This window comes from Ambystoma mexicanum, chromosome 3p (genome assembly GCF_040938575.1).
Source record: "Ambystoma mexicanum isolate Mex_15411 chromosome 3p, UKY_AmexF1_1, whole genome shotgun sequence".
NCBI lineage: Eukaryota > Metazoa > Chordata > Amphibia > Caudata > Ambystomatidae > Ambystoma > Ambystoma mexicanum.
Window position 1 is genome coordinate 733,360,394 of NC_090925.1, and position 17,867 is coordinate 733,378,260.

Below are 17,867 nucleotides of genomic sequence, written 5' to 3' on the forward strand. Positions count from 1 at the left end.
GGGCAGCCAATCAGAGCAGCATCAGGCTGCAGGAGGCCCAAGACACTGCATTGAATTATGGTGCTGCCATTTTGAAGAGGTGTAGCTGGTAGTGATGTGCTAAGAAAAGCTACACACAGGCCGATATCGTAGCGCACTTGTGCGCTTCAAGAATAGAAATAATGCTTTCTTGTTAAATCCCCAGAAAGGCGGAAAATGTACACAACGTAATGCCTGGTTCTTCCTTTTAGCCCGCAATGGTCTACCTATATAAAAGAAATGCTGCTGTGTCCTCTGCAGGTAGCATAAGCCTCGCAGAGATGAGGGAGGCTCTCAAGTGTGCCCGGTCCAGTGATCGACAGGGCTCTGTTGTGGTTATGAAGGAAATCTCGTTACATCCATCGCAGTCCATATGCAAAGGGTGAAAGTACAGTACCTTTATGTAGCCGTCTTCCACTTGTACTGTTATGCAGTGCGTCAAGCTCTGCTCTGCTGTGGATGGCTGCCATAGGCTACATGAACTGCTCAAAGGTGTGGCATGGATGACATTATAAACACATTTTCCTCCATGGTGGTGTTATTATTAATGTTAGAGCTACAGCAGCGCAAGTTTTCTCTGCAGCAGAACAAGTTAATTCTTACCTTGTAACGTTCTTTCGATGGGATGTTCCTCTGACATATTACTTATCTTGATAGATTACTTCCAGCTTGCTGGCCTCAGAATTGTTTTTCAGTAGAGGGCACTGCGCATCGACATCCCTCGAGTTGGTGTCCGACAGCCTCCGTATCGGCGCCGGCATCATCGTGTGTATAAATAGACTCGCGCAGCGTCCGTTGCTCAGTTCCGTTTTGAAGCTTAAGAGTAGCTGTGCATGAATTGGTTATTGACCTTGAAGGAGCATAAGCTGCAACTATGAGGGAAGCTTTACTGAGGGCATGGATGGGAGGGGCGATAAGGAATACGTTGGAGGAACATCCCATCGAAAGAGCGTTACAAGGTAAGAAGTAACTTGTTCTTCCAAGGGATTGTGTCCTCCGACGTATTCCTTATCTTGATAGACTCCCATAGCAGTGGTGTGTAAACGGAGGTGGGAGTAAAAATTGAAATATTTCCCTTTAAGAATGAACAGAGTGTAACACAGCTTTGCCAAATCTTGTCTCCTGGCTAGAGGAGGAATCCAGATTGTAGAATTTTTGTAAAGGTATGTGCGGACGACCATGTGGCAGCCGCACATATGTCTCGAATCGGTACCCCTCTTTGGAGGGCCGAAGAGGCTGCGATGAATGAGCCCTAAGGTGTTGAGGGGGCTCTTTCCCTGCCAATTTGTAGCATTCTAGAATGGCTAAAATAATCCATCTGGAAATGGTCTGTTTTGTGATTGGCAATCCTAATTTGAGTCCTGCATAGCCTATAAACAGTTGGTCTGCTTGCTTAATCCTAGCAAGTCTGCTGATATAAAAACTCTAGGTTCGCCTTGGATCCAGCCCATGTAGCCTCTCTTCCTCTTTCCCAGGATGGGGGGGGGGAGATAGAATGAAGGTAAGGTTATCTTCTGAGTGATGTGGAATTCAGAGACTACCTTTGGGAGGAAATTAGGTTTCACGTGTAGGACAACTTTGTCTTTGTGAAAAATTGTATGAGGAGGTTTGCAAGATAGAGCATGTAATTCGTTCACTCTTCTGGCAGATGTCAAAGCCACTAGAAAGACTGTTTTAAGGGTGAGAAATCTTAATGAACAAGAATGGAGTGGTTCAAGGGGAGTACCCATCAGGAAATTTAAGTCCCACAAGGGAACTTGGAACGGCTATGGGGGATAGATATTAGTCAACCCCTTCAGAAATTGGATTACTAGGGGTAATTTGAAATATGATGGCTCCTCCGCAGTGCACTTGAAGATCGACAGCGCTGCGAGGTAGCCCTTGATCATATCAACTTGAAGACCTGAATTTGCCAAACAGCAAAAAAGATAACACCATTGGTGTACCAAATGGAAAGGGTTCGATATTCTTTTCTCTACACCAGCTGCAAAACTTGTTCCAACGGCAGCGGTATAAAGTCTTTGTTGCTGGTCTTCTAGCCGAAACCAACACCTCCATGACGTCATCTGGGAGGTCCCAAACCTTGTATCTCAACCTTTCAGAAACCAAGCGTGAAGGTTGAGGGTTCTGATGTCTGGATTGAGAACCCAACCTCCCTTCTGCGAGAGAAGATCCTCCCTGTGTGGAAGACAAATCGGAGGGCAGATGGACATGTCCAGAAGGTCCGGGTACCACATTCTCCTGGCCCAGTCTGGGGAAATTAGGATCATAGTCTTCCAGAATCTTCACAGCCTCCTGATCATCTGAGGAATGACAGGGACTGGAGGAAACGCATACAGAAGTGGAAACTCCCAGTCCACTACGAGCACATCCCCTAGAGCTCCTCTCGGGGGAAATTCCCTTGAACAAAACTGATTGCACTTCCTGTTGATACTGGTGGCGAACAGATCCACTTGAGGGGTTCCCCAAAGGTTGAAGATCTCTTGAAGGACTTCCTGAGCCATCTCCCACTCGTGGGAAACTGTGCTCTGCCTGCTCAGAGCGTCCGCTGTCAAGTTCTTCTCTCCGGCTAAGTGAACTGCCGATAGAGAGATTCCTTCTTGAATTGCCAAAAACCACAGCTGCATCGCCTCTGCACAGTGGCAGTGATCCTACGCCTCCTCTTTTGTTGAAGTAGTGCATGGCCACTGTGTTGTCCGTCATTATTAGGACATTTTTCCCCTGTACAGATGGCAGAAAAGCCTTCAGCGCTAGTCTGATAGCTCTCATCTCCAACAGGTTGATATGTAGTCTGGACTCCGATGGAGACCAACGACCGCTGATGGTTAAGTCATGGCATGGGCTCCCCACCCCGTGAGTGAGGCATCCGTGACTACTGTTATGTCCGGCCATGGTTGCCAAAACAGTTCTCCTTTCAAAATGTTCTCCCGAAAGGCCCACCACTGAAGATCTCAAGCCACTTTGTCCGGGACCTGAAGGAGATCTGTCATTCTTCCTGAGAATTGCAACCACTGGGTTCTTAGTGCCCACTGGAGAGATCTCATTCTCAGGCGAGCCTCTGGCACAAGGAAGATGCAGGATGCCAAGAGGCCTAGCAACCTCAAAATGTCGAAGGCTGGGAGACGTTGGGCATTTTGAAACTTGGTGACCATATGCAGAATATCTTGAGCCCTCACCTCTGGTGGCGAGGCTTTCCCTAGGGAAGTGTCCAGGACCGCTCCGATAAACTGGAGTCTCTGTGATGGTATCATCTGTGACTTCTTTAAATTGAGGGAGAAGCCCAGTTTGTGAAGGAAGTGGCAGACATAATCTAGTTGGATCTTAGCTTGTTCCGAAGATACTGCTCTGATCAACCAATCGTCTAGGTAGGGGTAGACGTGGATCCCTTCCCTCCTTAGACTTGCAGCCATTACCGACATTAGCTTGGTGAAGACCCTCGGGCGGAGGTAACTCGAAATTGATAGTGAGTTGCCAATTGCGAACCTCAGATATTTCCTGTGTTTGAGATGGATTGGCACATGGAAATTAGTATCCTGAAGGTCTAGAGATACCAGCCAGTCCTGAAGCTGGAGGGCCTGAAGGATCTGAGAGAGAGTCACCATCTTGAACTTGTCCTTCCTGAGGAATTTGTTCAATTCTCGTAAGTCCAAGATGGGTCTCAGTCATCCGTCCTTCTTCTGTACTAGAAAATAGGGGGAATACCAACCCTTGTTCCTCTCCGCTACAGGTACCGGTTCTATGGCACCTTTCTCTAGCAGTTCTAGAATCTCCTGCGAAAGGAGCGGATCTGGAAACTTCAAAGAGTTGTCCCTGGTGGATGACTCTGAGGGGTGCGTAGAAAAGGAAGGCAGTAACCTTGGGCAACTGTCTCGAATGCCCAAGCATCTGACGTAATAGCCTGCCATTCCGTCAGATGTTCAGTTAACCTGCCCCCTACTGGTGTCTTGTGAGGAGAGACCTCAGAGTGGTTTAGAGGCGGCTGACGCAGATGCCGAGGGCAAGGAGGCACCTGCTGCGGCTTTTGTACTTTTAACCCGTCCACCGCGGGTGAATCGTTTCTGGCCCCTTTGAGCGGCTGTCCTCTGCCTTTTCCGAATGCGGAATAAAAGCTAAAGGACCTACTTCTCCAAGAGGTTCCTGAGGGGCGATACGGAGTTTGACGGATTACAGCTCCAGGAGATTTCGCTGCTGCCTTGGACGTTTGTAGCTTCTCTAGACTGTCATCAGCCTTCTTACCAAACAAAGAAGTGCTGTCAAAGGGCATATTCAAAAGTCTGGCCTGTACATCTGGAGCAAAACCACCGCGCAAATCTACGGATTGTAGTACTTGCCGCCATGGCCCTGCTGATACTGTCAGCAGAATCAATGCCAGTTTGAAGGGACTCACACATTGTCTCTTTACCATCTTAAATGATGTTCAGAAATGCTTCCCTTTCCACTCCTTCCGGGAGACAGACAACCGCAGATGAAGCACACTCCCAAAGTGTATGGCTGCATCTTGCGAGCGTGCAAGTAGCATTAATGGATTTAAGCGCCATGCTACATGCCGAGAAGACCTTTTTTGACATAGCGTCAAACCTTTTATCATCCCTGTCTTGTGGAATAGTAGGGTATGCAGATCTACTGTTCGATGAAGTTGCTGCTTGTACAACCAAACTCTCTGGGGTTGGATGTTTGCTCAAATATTCAGGGTCAGAAGCAGATACCCTATATTTGGCAGATAGTTTTTTGTTAACTGCCGGGATAACCTCAGGGGTTTCCCAGTTGACAGATATTTTTCTCTGCAATGCAGTATGAAAGGGAACCACAGGATCTTCCTGTGGGCCTTTAAGTAAAATGTCCGTAAAATCATCCTGTTGAAAAGAAGGTGAAGGTGTAGACCACCCCATGAACTCTATTATTCTGGCCATTAAGACCATATAAGGGGTCTCAGCATGTTCCCCTGGGTCTGGTTTAGCGAATTCTACTTCTGGAGAAGTATCTAAACCACTTGCTTCATGCAAAGAGTCTTGAAGGTCCTTCAATCTATTCTCTTCAGAGATAAATTCCTCTGGTATAGGTGTAGTGGTCCTCTGTAACCCAAAAGGTCTTTCATGGTCAGAATCCTCCCCATCCACATATACAGAGGACAAAGCTCTGAAATAATCTGACCTTGGGTATGGTTTAAAACCCATTTCTAAAGCAGAAGGGGCCAAACTTGTAGTCACCAGTTGAGAAAACGTCAAAGTTGTCGACGCCGAAGTCAAAGGCTTTGATGAAAACGAAAAAGGCGGAGAAAAGGTATGAAGAGGCCTCGAAGAACTCAAGAGGATCGGGATCCTACTCTGAGTCGCCGAGGTTATTGACGACATCCTCGAGGTAATGGTCGAAGCCCTCAGTACGTCTACTGACAGATGTAGTAACAGCAGTAGGTCTGTCCTTTATCGGTGTCGACAGCGGCGTTGAAGACGGCGTCGATTCGACCGATTTGTGTATCGACGGGCCCTTCGATAAAGGCGTCGATGATGCAGATTCATGAGTCGAAGGAACCTTCGACGACGGCGTCGATGACGCAGTCTTACTGCCTTTGCTCGAGGGTTCATGACGCTCTGGGGCAGTTTCTTTCGCCGGGTGCAACGACTCGCGGCGTTTCGATTTTTCAGGTCTTTCACCCAGGGTATCACCTTTAGCCGTCTCCGAGGGGGTCGAGGCCGCTTTCTCGAAGACGCTAAGCATTTTTTTGCAGAATTCCTCCCACTTAGCTGGAGAGCTGTGTTTCGTGGGGCAGGTGACCCTTTCCGGGGAAGTGGAAGAAGACGAAGAAGAGGGAGATCTACGATGCCTCTTTTTCAAGTGTTTGGATCTCGAAGACTGATGGGAACCGCTTCGAGACCTTGAGCAGGAATGTTTCCTATGACGGCTAGGAGACGAATGTCTCGACTCTGCCGAGGAAACTTTCGAAGAAGTAGAAGTTTTAAGAGTCTTACTTCTTTCTAGCTTCCCCTTACGCTCCTTCAAGGCTTTCGCCGTCATGGACATACAGTCCTCTCATTCCGAACAGTGATGCTCCGATCCCAGGCACCACAAACAGATCCTGTGAGGATCCATCAACGACATTTTCTTCCCACAATCTCGACACTTTTCGAAGCCGGACCGTGGGGTGGAAGAGGAAGCCATCGAATGAAGAAGATATCTTTGAGGAATAATAAGAATATACTTGAACAAAGAACTGAGCAACAGGATTCCGAGGCCCACGAAGCGCGGAAAAACATAACTGAGCAACGGACGCTGCGCGAGTCTATTTATACACACAATGACGTTGGCGCCGATACAGAGGCTGTCGAGGAACACCAACTCGAGGGACGTCGACGCGCCCTCTACTGAAAACATTTTCCGAGGCCAGCAAGCTGGAAGTGATCTATCAAGATAAGGAATACGTCGGAGGACACAATCCCTTCGAAGTGTAGTTACTGGTTAGGGATCATGGAGCCAAATTTCCTCTATGGTATAGTTTCATTTGAGTCCTGAGCAGAAGAGCCCTCTGCTTGGCTCCGCCCAACTGAGTGCAATTCGCCAATACGGTGTAACTGACAACATTTTCTTTGAATAACAGAAGAGGATACCAAGCCCACCTATTAAGGCTCTCGATTTGCGGACAATAGCCTTGAAAGTCAAAACACGTGTTGGCTGTTTCAAACAAAAAAACAGATTGAATGATTAAAAGCACCACTCAATACTCTCAAGAATCAGGAATATTTCTTTGAAAGACGGTTTATGAAATTAAACTCTTGTTTACAGCAAGCCAATATTGCAGGCAAAATAATGTTTTTGTAAACAGAGGCTAAGCGCAAAGCGCTAGTGGATACTAAACACATTTCTCGAAACTCTATGGTTTAAGGGTTAGCCATAAACCACCAGCCACACAGCAGGCCCATCTCTAAACTCCACCTGTCTCAGTGCATTTGGACACATTATACCCTACCCTCACTTTGATAGCGCGTGGAGCTTAGCTACACCAATTCATCATGATTGTGATGTAAATATGCAGACTAGTGTTATCTGAAAACAGAAGGGAATTACGGTCAGGATTGTTGCTGCCCAGAAGCTCAGCCCTCACAACCCCCCCCTTTTTTTATAGCCCCAATTGCCTGAATGTTCTACAAGCAAGGAAGAAATGGCAAAAGAGAGGGGGAGACCCAGGACAAAGGAATGCCAGGTTGCACCAGGATGCAAGAAAGAATGTATGAGCATTAATGCTGCATATAAACAATCATCCAAACTAGTTCCACCTCTCGCAGCACTTCCATTGAATTCATTGTACCGAATGTGGGATACTATAGGCAAGACCAGAACTGGAGGGAAGGTGGGGCCTCACTACATGACAAACGTGGACACAGTTGTAAAGCAAAGTATGCAATAGCCAAGATGCATCCTGCCCGAACGCAGACATACAGACCAGAAATAATCTGCTAGCGCCCAGACAGGAAGAGGTATAAATAATGGCCATAGTGAGACAGGCTCAGGTCCCTGTCTGGAGTGGAGGACCTGAGCCTTTGCGACACCCCTTGTGTGCCATAATAATAATAAATAATAATAATAATAATAATAATATTTTGGCATTTATATAGCACTACGAACCCTCAGGTATCTGAGCACTACTTATTATTACCCACGGTGTGTGGTGCTCATTTATTGATCTCGGAAGGATAAAAGGCCGAGTTTGGCGCTGCCGGGATTCGAACCTGCGTTAGCAAGCTCTGCACGGATGTCAAAGTGAGCGCTCTACTCGCTGTGCCACTTGACTGGCATGTGGATACTGGCGCAGCCCTGTGTTGCGAAAAGCCTCATTACTTTTTCTGTCAAGTGTTCTCCATTTTCCGTTTCAGAACTCCACCTCCCATGATGCACCTGGAAGCAACTTAGAAAACTGCACTTGAGTTAGAAGCAAAGAATCAAGTACATTTATTGATCTCGGAAGGATGAAAGGCTGAGTTTGAATGTCCCTATCTACTTATTATTACTCACGGTGTGTGTGTGTGGAAGCAACTTAGAAAAGTGCACTTGAGTTAGAAGCAAAGAATCAAGTACAGCCAGGAAAATTGCCTTGAATGTCCCTATCTAACAAGAGTGCGACATCCAACGCCCGACCTGACACACCCAGATGGACCCAAGGTGAACGGGTGCCGAAATTAAATGAACTGGGAGTGAGGGTAGACTGCAGGGAGACAGGAGAGATACAGAAAGCCTCCCCAAACCGAATTGGCAACAAAACCCACCAACACCCAAGGAAAGGCACTGGGAGAACAAACAGATTGAGCCCCTGGTTACCACACCAGAAACGGTTTCCAAAATCATGCTGGAAAAGGGGCAGGATCTTACAGAGGTTTTTAAAGCCGCTCACCTGCCCAATCCTGCTCCTGAGGAAAAGGCGGGCACAGTCAGGTTAGTGCTGCAGTCAATTAAAGAGGATGGGGCAGAGAAAACCACAGTATAAAAAGAGACAAAAGTAACGTCAGTGTGGGGGCTGTCGGGTGAGATCAGAGAACAGGAGGCAGATCATGAGACCAGGTGGAGGAAGGACGGTGCAGAGAAACGTGGATGCAGATTACTCAGGGAGTGTGCACAGTGAGGTATTTGTTAGGGAGAGTGGTGCCAGTTTGTGAGAGTGAAGCAGTGAATGAGGGAGCATTTGTGAAGGGGAGGGCAATATGGAGGGAAGAGTTAAGATAGGATTAGGGGAGTGAGGGTAGAAGGAGTGATTGTGTGTTGTGAGAGCGTAAGTAGAGTAGAGAGGAGTGCAGGAGACGAGGGGGGATGAGAATAGTGAGTGTATTGCGAAAATGAGCAGGGCACTATATCTGCAGGTACATGGTGAGAAGGGGTGAAGAGAGGTGTAGGGAGTGGTATGGTGAGAGTAGTAGTGGAGAGGGGAGAGAAGTAGGGGTGCAGAGAAGGGAGCGCATTGGTCAGTAAACGCACAGGGTGGAGGTGAGAGAGGGATGATCCTTGGAGGGATCGAGAAGGAAGTGTCAGCGAATGTGAGCAGAGACAGTGGGTGGAGTAGGGGGGGTGAGAGTAGGAGCAGAGAAAGGAGCGCGATAGGGAGACATAGGGAGAGGAACAATAGTGTGTGCAAGGAAGAAGATGGAGTGGGGCTTAAGCATCTGCGAGGCACAACCCTACAAGCGGGAAGACAGTTACCAAAAAAGCAGTAGAGCAGAAAACTAAATGGAATCCTAGAAAAGAGCTGGGACAAAAAGGTTGGTGGTAAAATGAGGAATGAAAGAAAAAAGAAAAAACTGCAGTAGCCTAGGGACCGAAGGACATAAAATCAATGTATTAAATGGGCAAGGGTCTCCATCGGCAAACTAAGAAAAAGGAGACAATCCAAGGAAACCTGTAATAGCAGCCAAACAATCGGTCAACAAAGCTGGAGCAAAAGCACTTTCCCAGGCACACAGTTCAAGAAGTGTCGAGGAGTGCTGGAATTCAGCATATTAGGCCGTTAGAAGTTGTAGTATTGCTAGATCATAGTCCATGTACTCTCCACTCATGCCACCCATATGCACTATATGGGGATGTACGCAGAACACTGCAAGAGCAGCCGTGCGAGCAGGCAGATTATGTCAATTACCCCCTCTCCACTCCCTGCACCCCCACCACCTGCCAAAGACTCAGTGTGGAAGCCACCAGTCACCAGGCTACTTTTTGTTTCAGATTTGTTTGTTTAGTTAAAGCACCTGAAATCTCAGGAACACAAAACTCCAACTCTAAGAATTTTGCATATGTACCAAACTGCTGCATTTACCATTTAGAGGAATCACTTTGCTCCGTGTAAAAATTCACCCAAAGTTCCAACCATGCTGCTGGCAGAAGTCCCCTGTAGCCCGCTATATAGAGGTTATTTTTATTTATTTATTGTGCATTTGTAAGGCGCTTGTACATCAAGTAAATTGTGTTTCAAAGCGCCCACAGGGCAACAGGGAGGGACCATGGGAATGAAAGGCAAATATAAAAATTAGAAAGAGAGAGAGAAAGAGAGAGAGAAAGAGAAAGAGAAAGAGAGAAAGAGAGAAAGAGAGAAAGAGAGAAAGAGAGAAAGAGAGAGAGAGAGAGAGAGAGAGAGAGAGAGAGAGAGAGAGATGGTCCTACTAGGCCTTATGAGCATTCAGAGTGTGCAAGTGCAGAGAGAGAGAGAGAGAGAGAGAGAGAGAGAGAGAGAGAGAGAGAGAGAGAGGGGGAGAGGGATGAGGGAGGGGGTGTGCTAGAAGTAACAAGGAGGGAAGTGCTAGGGAGTAAATTGCAACTGTTAAGTGACCGTCAGCGATCACTTGGTGAGAGTGGTCAACTGCCAATAAATAGGTGCAGGCCTGTGATGACAAAGGCCAGTGGGCACCTAAAGCAAACGGGAGCCAGTGACGGGTTTTTAGGGCTGGAGAGATGCGGTCCCCTGGGCTTGAGACCAAGAATAAGTATTGCAACTCTATTCTGGATTAGTTGGAGGGGATGTAAAGAGGAAGAGGGTAGATTAAGTAAGAGGCTGTTGCAGTAGTCAAGCCTAGAGATTACCAGAGCTCTAGAGCCATTGGGCTCCTGGGGAAAAGTGAGGAAAGGAAGGATTCCTTTGAGGAGGTCTAGTTGAAAGTGGTCCTTCTTGGCAAGATCCTGAAGGTGAGGGAGGAAGGAAGGAAAGAGAGGAGTCGAAGCAGACTCTTGGCTTCAGATGAAGGCGAAGGGGAGAACCCATAGAGGGTGGCCAGAGTGAGGGGAACAAAGAGGGAGCAGGAGTCCCAATGGGAAGGATCTCAGATTTGCTGACATTGAGGCTGAGATCATTGCAGGCTCGCCAGGACTGGATGGCAGATAGGCAGCCAAGAATGATGGAGCAGGTAAGGAGAGGATCAGAAGGAAGTGTGAAGAAGAGTTGTGCGTCATCTGCACAATACTGGAAGTAAGGTGAGTAGGTGGAAATTAGGTGTGCAAGCAGGGCAATATAGATGTTAAAGAGCCAAGGAGAAAGGTTGGAGCCCTGGGGTCACCACAGGTGGGAGAGGAGAGAGAGCCCAGCATAATCTGGGAGGTCCGGTCATGGAGAAAGGAGGTCAGCCAGTCCAGTACCTGCTCCGAGATACCTAGGGTATCGTGTAGCTGTTTTACGAGGATGGAGTGGTTGACCATTTCAAATGTAGAGGAGAGATTAAGTCGAATGAGAATGGCAGGAGAGTTAGAAACAAGAGATGTGAGTAGTTCTTTCACAGGTGTTCAGAAAAGCTGTTTCCGTGCCTCTGGATGCTCGGAATCCAGACTGATGGTCGCCAAGGCAACCAACAAGCTCACTGTGCTGGGTCAGTTGGGGGATGACCAGCTTCTCCAGGACTTCCCCAAGGAAGGGAGTGATAGAGATGGGGCACAAAAGAGTGCTTGAGGCAAGAGGGGAAAGACCCAGTAGCAAAAGAGTGATTGCAGAAATCAGCAAGTGCAGGGGCAATAGAGTCAATTTTGTCCTGGATAGTTCTCAAAGAACAGGTGGAGACCTGTTTGGAGGAAACCTTCATAGAGTGGACGACTCTAGTGAACTAGTCAGCTGTGATGGGAGAGAAGGAAGAGGGGAAAGGCAGAGGGAGGATGGGACACCATAGGTGGCAGGAGGGTGGGAGAAGGGGAGGGGGACAAAGAAGCAAGGGTGCTCAGGATGTCCCGAGTTTTTGCAGTGAAGTGTGCAGCCAGTGTATTGCAGAGAGCCTGGGAGCGAACAGGTCAGGTGGAGACTGCAGAATTGTTAGCTAGTTTCTTAAAGATTTTAAAGAGTTCAGCCGTGCTGTCAGATGCACCAGAGACGCAAGTCTGGACGTGGGCCCTTTTCTTGGAGCAAATGGAGAGTCAGTATTGCCTTTGGAGCAGGCGACAGGCCAGTTTGTCAGAGGGTGAGCCTGAGGCCTGCCACTTCCGTTCTGCAGCTCGGAACTGGCATTTCAGGGCTGCAATTTCAGAGTCGTACCAGGTGTTACGCTTGCAGGCATGTTGCAGACCCTCATGACTGGGGCAAGAACGTCATCAGTGTTAGTGATGGCAAGATGGAGGTTGCTGGGAGCGGAGCGAGAGGTAGAGTCTGCAGTGGGGGGATAGATGCGAAGGCAGCAGCGGACACTCGTTTCATCGAATGGATGTTCATAAACGAGGTTGGTAGGGCTGGGGTAGGTGCAGCCAGACTGCAGAGAGGGCTCAGGTGGGAGGAGAGCATGGTGTGAACAGGAGAGTGGGGTGGTGAGAGAGGAGGAGAGCAAGAGATCAGTGTGGATGATGACATTGAGAGTGTGTCCAGCCGAGTGGGTAGGACCAGAGGGGAGAATGGAGAGGGAGAGCAAGGTGCAGAAGTCACAGAAGAGAGAGGATGCTATGATTGAGGAGTCAGGGTGGAAGTTGAAGTCACCCAGGAAAAAGGGTTTAGAGGTGGATGAGAGGAGGAGAAACCCACCCATTCAGAGAGGAACAGAGTTAGGCAGCGCACTTCACACTCATACGCACCAGTAGATCTTATGCACTTGGCGTGTTCTGAAGAGTTTATGGACACGGTCCGCAGCCTCCTCGCTCCGAGCTAGAACCATCACCCCTGTGGTCTCCTTGTCCAGACGGTGGCAAAGCCGCAGAGGATCTGCCTGCATCCCGAACAGCATCTTGGCAAGGACTGGCAGCACATCAGAAACACAGTTCTTAACCCCAGGGCCACCTGGAAACAGATAATATAGAGGTGTGAAGGGCAGAGAAAAGAGGTAAAGGGGGCACAAGGCAAGAGAGACACTGAGAAACTAGCAGTGCGGTGCCCCAAGTCGGGGGGCGATTCGCAAAGCAACGAGGCACAGCGAACAAGGGTTTCAGGTGCAAGGGACTAGAAGCATGCAGGGGACACAAGCCTCCTAAAGCATGCATGAGGCGCAAGGAGTGTAGAAGGCTAGAGGTACAGGAGGTGCAAAGTGTGCAGGAACATGAGCCACAAGGAGCACAAGTGGTGCAGAGGGCATGTGGAGCAAGGGGCACAATGTACAAGGGGTGCTTGGGCACGGCACGCAAAGGCAATATATTTTTATCCGAGAGGCCATTCTAGATGACATTGCAGTTGAGAAAAGAGGACCCACTGCAGGAGGGTCAGGGCTAGGAGGCTACATTGAAAGAGAAAAGGTAGAAAACATTCTAAACTGCATTATTGTTCTGTAGGACCAGTGAAAGTTCAGCATCAAAAAGGTAAGCAAGTTACAGGACTGCTGTGTGGGTGCAGGTCAAGAGTATTTAGTAGCTCAGGGGTTCTGTCGAGCAGCAAGTGGATGAGGATGTGAGCCACTGCCGCTCCGCTGGGGCCACCAACATCCTTAAGTCTTAATCCTGTTTTATACACGTATCCTGAAGGAACAAGTTACTTACCTGTAACTGTTGTTCTCCAGCGTGGGTCTGGCATGGATTCACATGCTCATGAATATTCCCCGTCGTCAGCCTGGGAATCCTCAGTAAAGAAAAAATCAGTATCAGTTTCGTTTCTGATCTGTCTTTCTTAGTAGTAACCAATCACTGATCTTTGGGTCATACTTCCCCCAGCCAATGACTGCCCTCTCCCTAAGCCCCGCCTCTGGCAGCCATCCTCAGATTTGGTAGCACTCCAAGTGGCAGTATGACCAAGTGAAGAGCCGCAGAGGGGTAGGTGGGAGGGTTCGCATGTGAATCCATGCCAGACCCATGCTGAAGAACAACAGTTACAGGTAAGTAACTTGTTCCTTCTCCAGCATGGGGTCTGACAGGTGTCCAGTCATAATTTCGAAAACATAATTTCGAAAGTCAAAAAAGTCGAATCAAAAATGTCGAAAAAAAAAATGTCGAATTGTTTTTTTTTTCGATATTTTTTTTTGGGCTCTAGTTTCTGTGAAAAAAATAGGTAAAAATAAAAAAAGGGGGGGTGGGGGGGGAACCCCCCCATTTCGAAAAAAAAACGTCATTAAAAAAAAATTCGACATTTTTTTTTCGACGTTTTTTTTTCGACTTTTTGACTTTCGAATATTTTGTATTCGAAATTATGTCTATGAACCGGTCTGACATGGCTTCACATGCTCATGAATAAAAGAATACACAGCAGTACACACATGCACAACCACGGGAGGTGGCTCAAAATTAAGCAATACAACAACTCAACATTAAGCATCTATTACCTCCTCACCAGGCTCACCTTAGGCGAACAGGTTGCGCAGCACTGCTTGGCCGACCCTGGACTCCTCCCTGGAGTCCCGATCGACGCAGTAGAATCATGTGAAGGTGTGCGTCGACCTCCACGTAGCAGCCCTGCAGATGTCCAGCAGGGGCACACCAGACAGGAACGGCGTGGTAGCAGCGATCGCTCTGGTCGAATGGGCTCTCGGACGGCCGGGCAGCGGTCGGTTTGCCAACCGGTGACAATGCATGAAGCATCCGGAGAGCAATCTGGAAATGGAAGTCTTCGAGAGAGCCTTCCCTTGATTCACAGACCCAAAGTTCACAAACAGTTGTGACGTCTTCCGAAAACTCTTTGTGCGGTCCACGTAGAACTTCAGCGCTCTAGCTACATCCAGCGAGTGCAAAGTCCTCTCGGCCGGCGTCGAAGGCGACGGGAAGAAAACTGGTAACACAAAGGGCTTGTTGAGGTGGAAGTCCGGCGGCACCTTGGGCATGAAGGAGGGGTGCGTCCTCAGCACCACCCTCGTGTCATGAAAAGTCAAGTATGGAGTCTTGCAAGATAGGACCTGAATCTCTCCCACTCGTCGTGCAGAGGTGATGGTCACGAGGAACGCTGTCTTCCATGACAGGAACTTCAAAGGCGCCGAATGCAGAGGCTCGAATGGGGCTCCCATGAGCCTGGTCAGCACCACATTAAGCTCCCACGCCGGGGCAGGGGCCTTCGTCGGCGGGAATGATCGGAATTCATAAATTCCTTTACCAGGCGATGAGACCACCAGGACGCCCGTCCCGTAGTCCTGGTATATCGGGAGATGGCAGCCAGATGTATTTTTATGGAGGCGTTAGCCAGTCCAGCTTTGGCCAGCGACAGTAGGTATGGCAGCACTTGAGGGACCGTAATCCGCAGAGGGTTAATCTTCTGTGCACGGCACCAGACAGAGAACCTCTTCCACTTATGACTGTAACACTTGACAGTCAAGGAAGCCCTGGCCTTTGCAAGAACCTCTCTGCAATCAGCCGGGATATCGTACCAACTATAGTGCTGCAGGAGCCTGGCCTGCAAGTTCAGCGACTGTGGGTCGTGAGAATGGCGCCTCCCTCTCCGGAGAGAAGATCCGCGTCCGCCGGCAGCTTGACTGGTGGGGACGTTGACAAGTCCAGAAGGTACAGGAACCAGATCTGCCTCAGTCACGCCGGCGCGACGAGGATCATCCTGCACCTGGACTTCTTGAGCTGGTTGATGAGGCGGAGCAGCAACGGCAAGAACACGTATAGAACAGGCCGTCCCACGGGAACGAGAAAGCATCGCCCATGCTCCTCGGCTGTGGAAACCTGCTGGCGAACCTCTGGCACTTGGAGTTCATCGCCGTCGCGAACAGGTCGATTTGGGGTTTGCCCCATCGTTGGAAGAGTCGATCCACTTGGTCCTGGTGCAGTTCCCACTCGTGGCACGAGCGCAGCTCACTGCTTAGTGAGTCCGCGATGGTGTTTTTTATTCCTGCCAGGTGGAAGGGAACCAGAAACATCCCCTGGGCGACGGCCCAGTGCCACAGATCCTGGGCCTCCTTGGATAGGGCTGGGCATCTGGTGCCTCCTTGCTTCCGTATATAAAACATCGTGGTGGTGTTGTCGGTGAAGATCCTCACCACTTTGCCCTTGAGGGACGGAAGGAACGACTTGAGAGCCCAGAACACTGCTCGGAGCTCCAGAATGTTGATGTGGAGAGACCTCTCCTCCGGGAGCCAAAGGCCTCTTGCGTGCAGGTCTCCGGTGTGGGCCCCCCAACCCTCCAGTCTGTCGTCACCGTCTCCTGAAACGCCGGGATTTGAAATTCCGTGCCTGTCGTGAGGTGAGTACGGATGCCCCACCATAAGATCGCCCGACAGAACTCCTCGTCGAGAGGGATCCTGTCCTCGAAACAGCCCCTCGCCTGAATCCAGCGGGCATCGAGGAACTCCTGTAGTGGACGCATCCGAAGTCTGCAAAGGGGTACAAGATAGATGCATGAGGACATCATCCCGAGGAGGGACTTGATGGACCTCACCCTGGCCACGTCTGGGGCTAGTAGGTGCCGCACCTTGCCCAGGATGGTCTTGGTCCTCTCCTCTGAGGGGGAGGCCAATTGCCCCACTGTATCGAGCTTCGCTCCCAGAAACAGCGCTATCTGCGATGGAACCAGGTGGGATTTGGGGTAGTTGATGGCGAACCCTAGCTCCGTAAGTAACCGGACGGTCCTCGCTGTGTGTTCGACTGCGAGTTCCATTGTCCTTGCCTGGATTAGCCAGTCGTCCAGGTAGGGGTAAACGTGGATCCCCTGCAGACGCAGCCGCGCCGCCACTGGTGCCAGGCACTTGGTGAAAACCCTGGGTGCCGACTTTAATCTGAACGGTAGGGCCCTGAATTGGTAGTGGCGTCCCTGAACCACGAACCTGAAGAACTTCCTGTGCCTTTTTAGAATAGGGATGTGGAAGTAAGCATCCTCCAGGTCCAAAGACGATAGAAAGTCACCTTCCTCCAGCTGTCCCAGCACGTGCTGGAGGGTGACCATCCTGAATTTCTGTGCCTTGATGTACTTGTTTAAGCGACGCAGATCCAGGATGGGGCGCCAACCGCCTGTCTTCTTCTTGACGAGGAAGTACCTTGAGTACACTCCAGAGCCCCGGAGCCCTCTGGGGACGAGCTTGATGGCACCTTTCTTGAGCATCGCCTTTAACTCCAACAGTAGTTGAGGGACGTGATTCTCCTTCCTGGCCACGGGAGGAACGTGAGGACACTTCTTTTGGAATAACAGCGAGTGCCCGTTGGCCAGGGTGTCCAACGGTCGGTGGAGATGGACTCCCACACGCTGACGAATTACGTCAGCCGGCCTCCCACCGGGGTGCTTCGGTGGGGGCCCGACAACCCGACCGGGTCAGTCTTGCTTGGATGCGGCCTTGGCCTCCTTGGCGACGGCGGCGGGAACCCCCTTGCTTGCCGCGACCTCTGTAGGCCTACTGGGAAGAGGAGCGGGCCGCCTGGCGGCAAGTGGAAGAGCCACCGCTGGATCCTTTGGAGGCACCCTGTCTGCCTCCGGAGCTCCGGGGCGTCTCCAAGTAGGTCTTGATGGCCTGTAGGGACTCATCAACTGCCTTACCAAAAAGGTTGTTGCCGTCGAACGGCATGTCCAACACCCTGGTCTGTTCGTCCTGGCGAAAGTCTGCACCTTGAGCCATCCCCGTCGTCGGAGGCAAACTCCATTGCCCAGTTGGCGAAATCCGGTATCGGCAATGTCCGTTGCCACCGTTATGGCGTGAGCCGACGCCACCTCGCCTTCATGCAGAATTTCTAGGGCCTCTGCCCTTTTGTCATCAGGCAGGAAGTCTAGCAGGGGAGCTATCTTGAACCAGAGCTCCCTGTCGTAGCGGACCACGATCGCTAAGGCATTGGCCGCCTTAATCGTCGCCGCCGCCGACGAGATGACTCGTCGTCCCATAGAGTCCAACTTCTTTCCCTCGCTGTCCGGCGGGGAAGTGGAAGTTGAAGCCGCCGCACCCGGTGCCGTCTTCTTAGCCGCTGCCGAGACGACAAAGTCCAGCGTGGGCTGGGCCCTGAGGCACAAGGGGGCGGCATCGGGGACTCGGTACTTCTTCTCGCACCTGTCCCTCCTGGCTGGCGTCGTGGAAGGGTTCTTGAGGACA

At 50.1% G+C, this 17,867-nt stretch overlaps 1 protein-coding gene across 1 annotated transcript in view; it reads right to left on the minus strand.

Moving 5' to 3' along the window:
- Positions 1-17,867, minus strand: part of RPUSD4 (RNA pseudouridine synthase D4) — a 211,105-nt gene that overhangs the window by 67,462 nt on the left and 125,776 nt on the right. Inside the window, exon 3 of the mRNA XM_069651606.1 lies at positions 12,523-12,724. Within this exon, the coding sequence (XP_069507707.1) occupies positions 12,523-12,724 (202 nt within the window). The remainder of the gene's footprint in view (positions 1-12,522; positions 12,725-17,867) is intronic.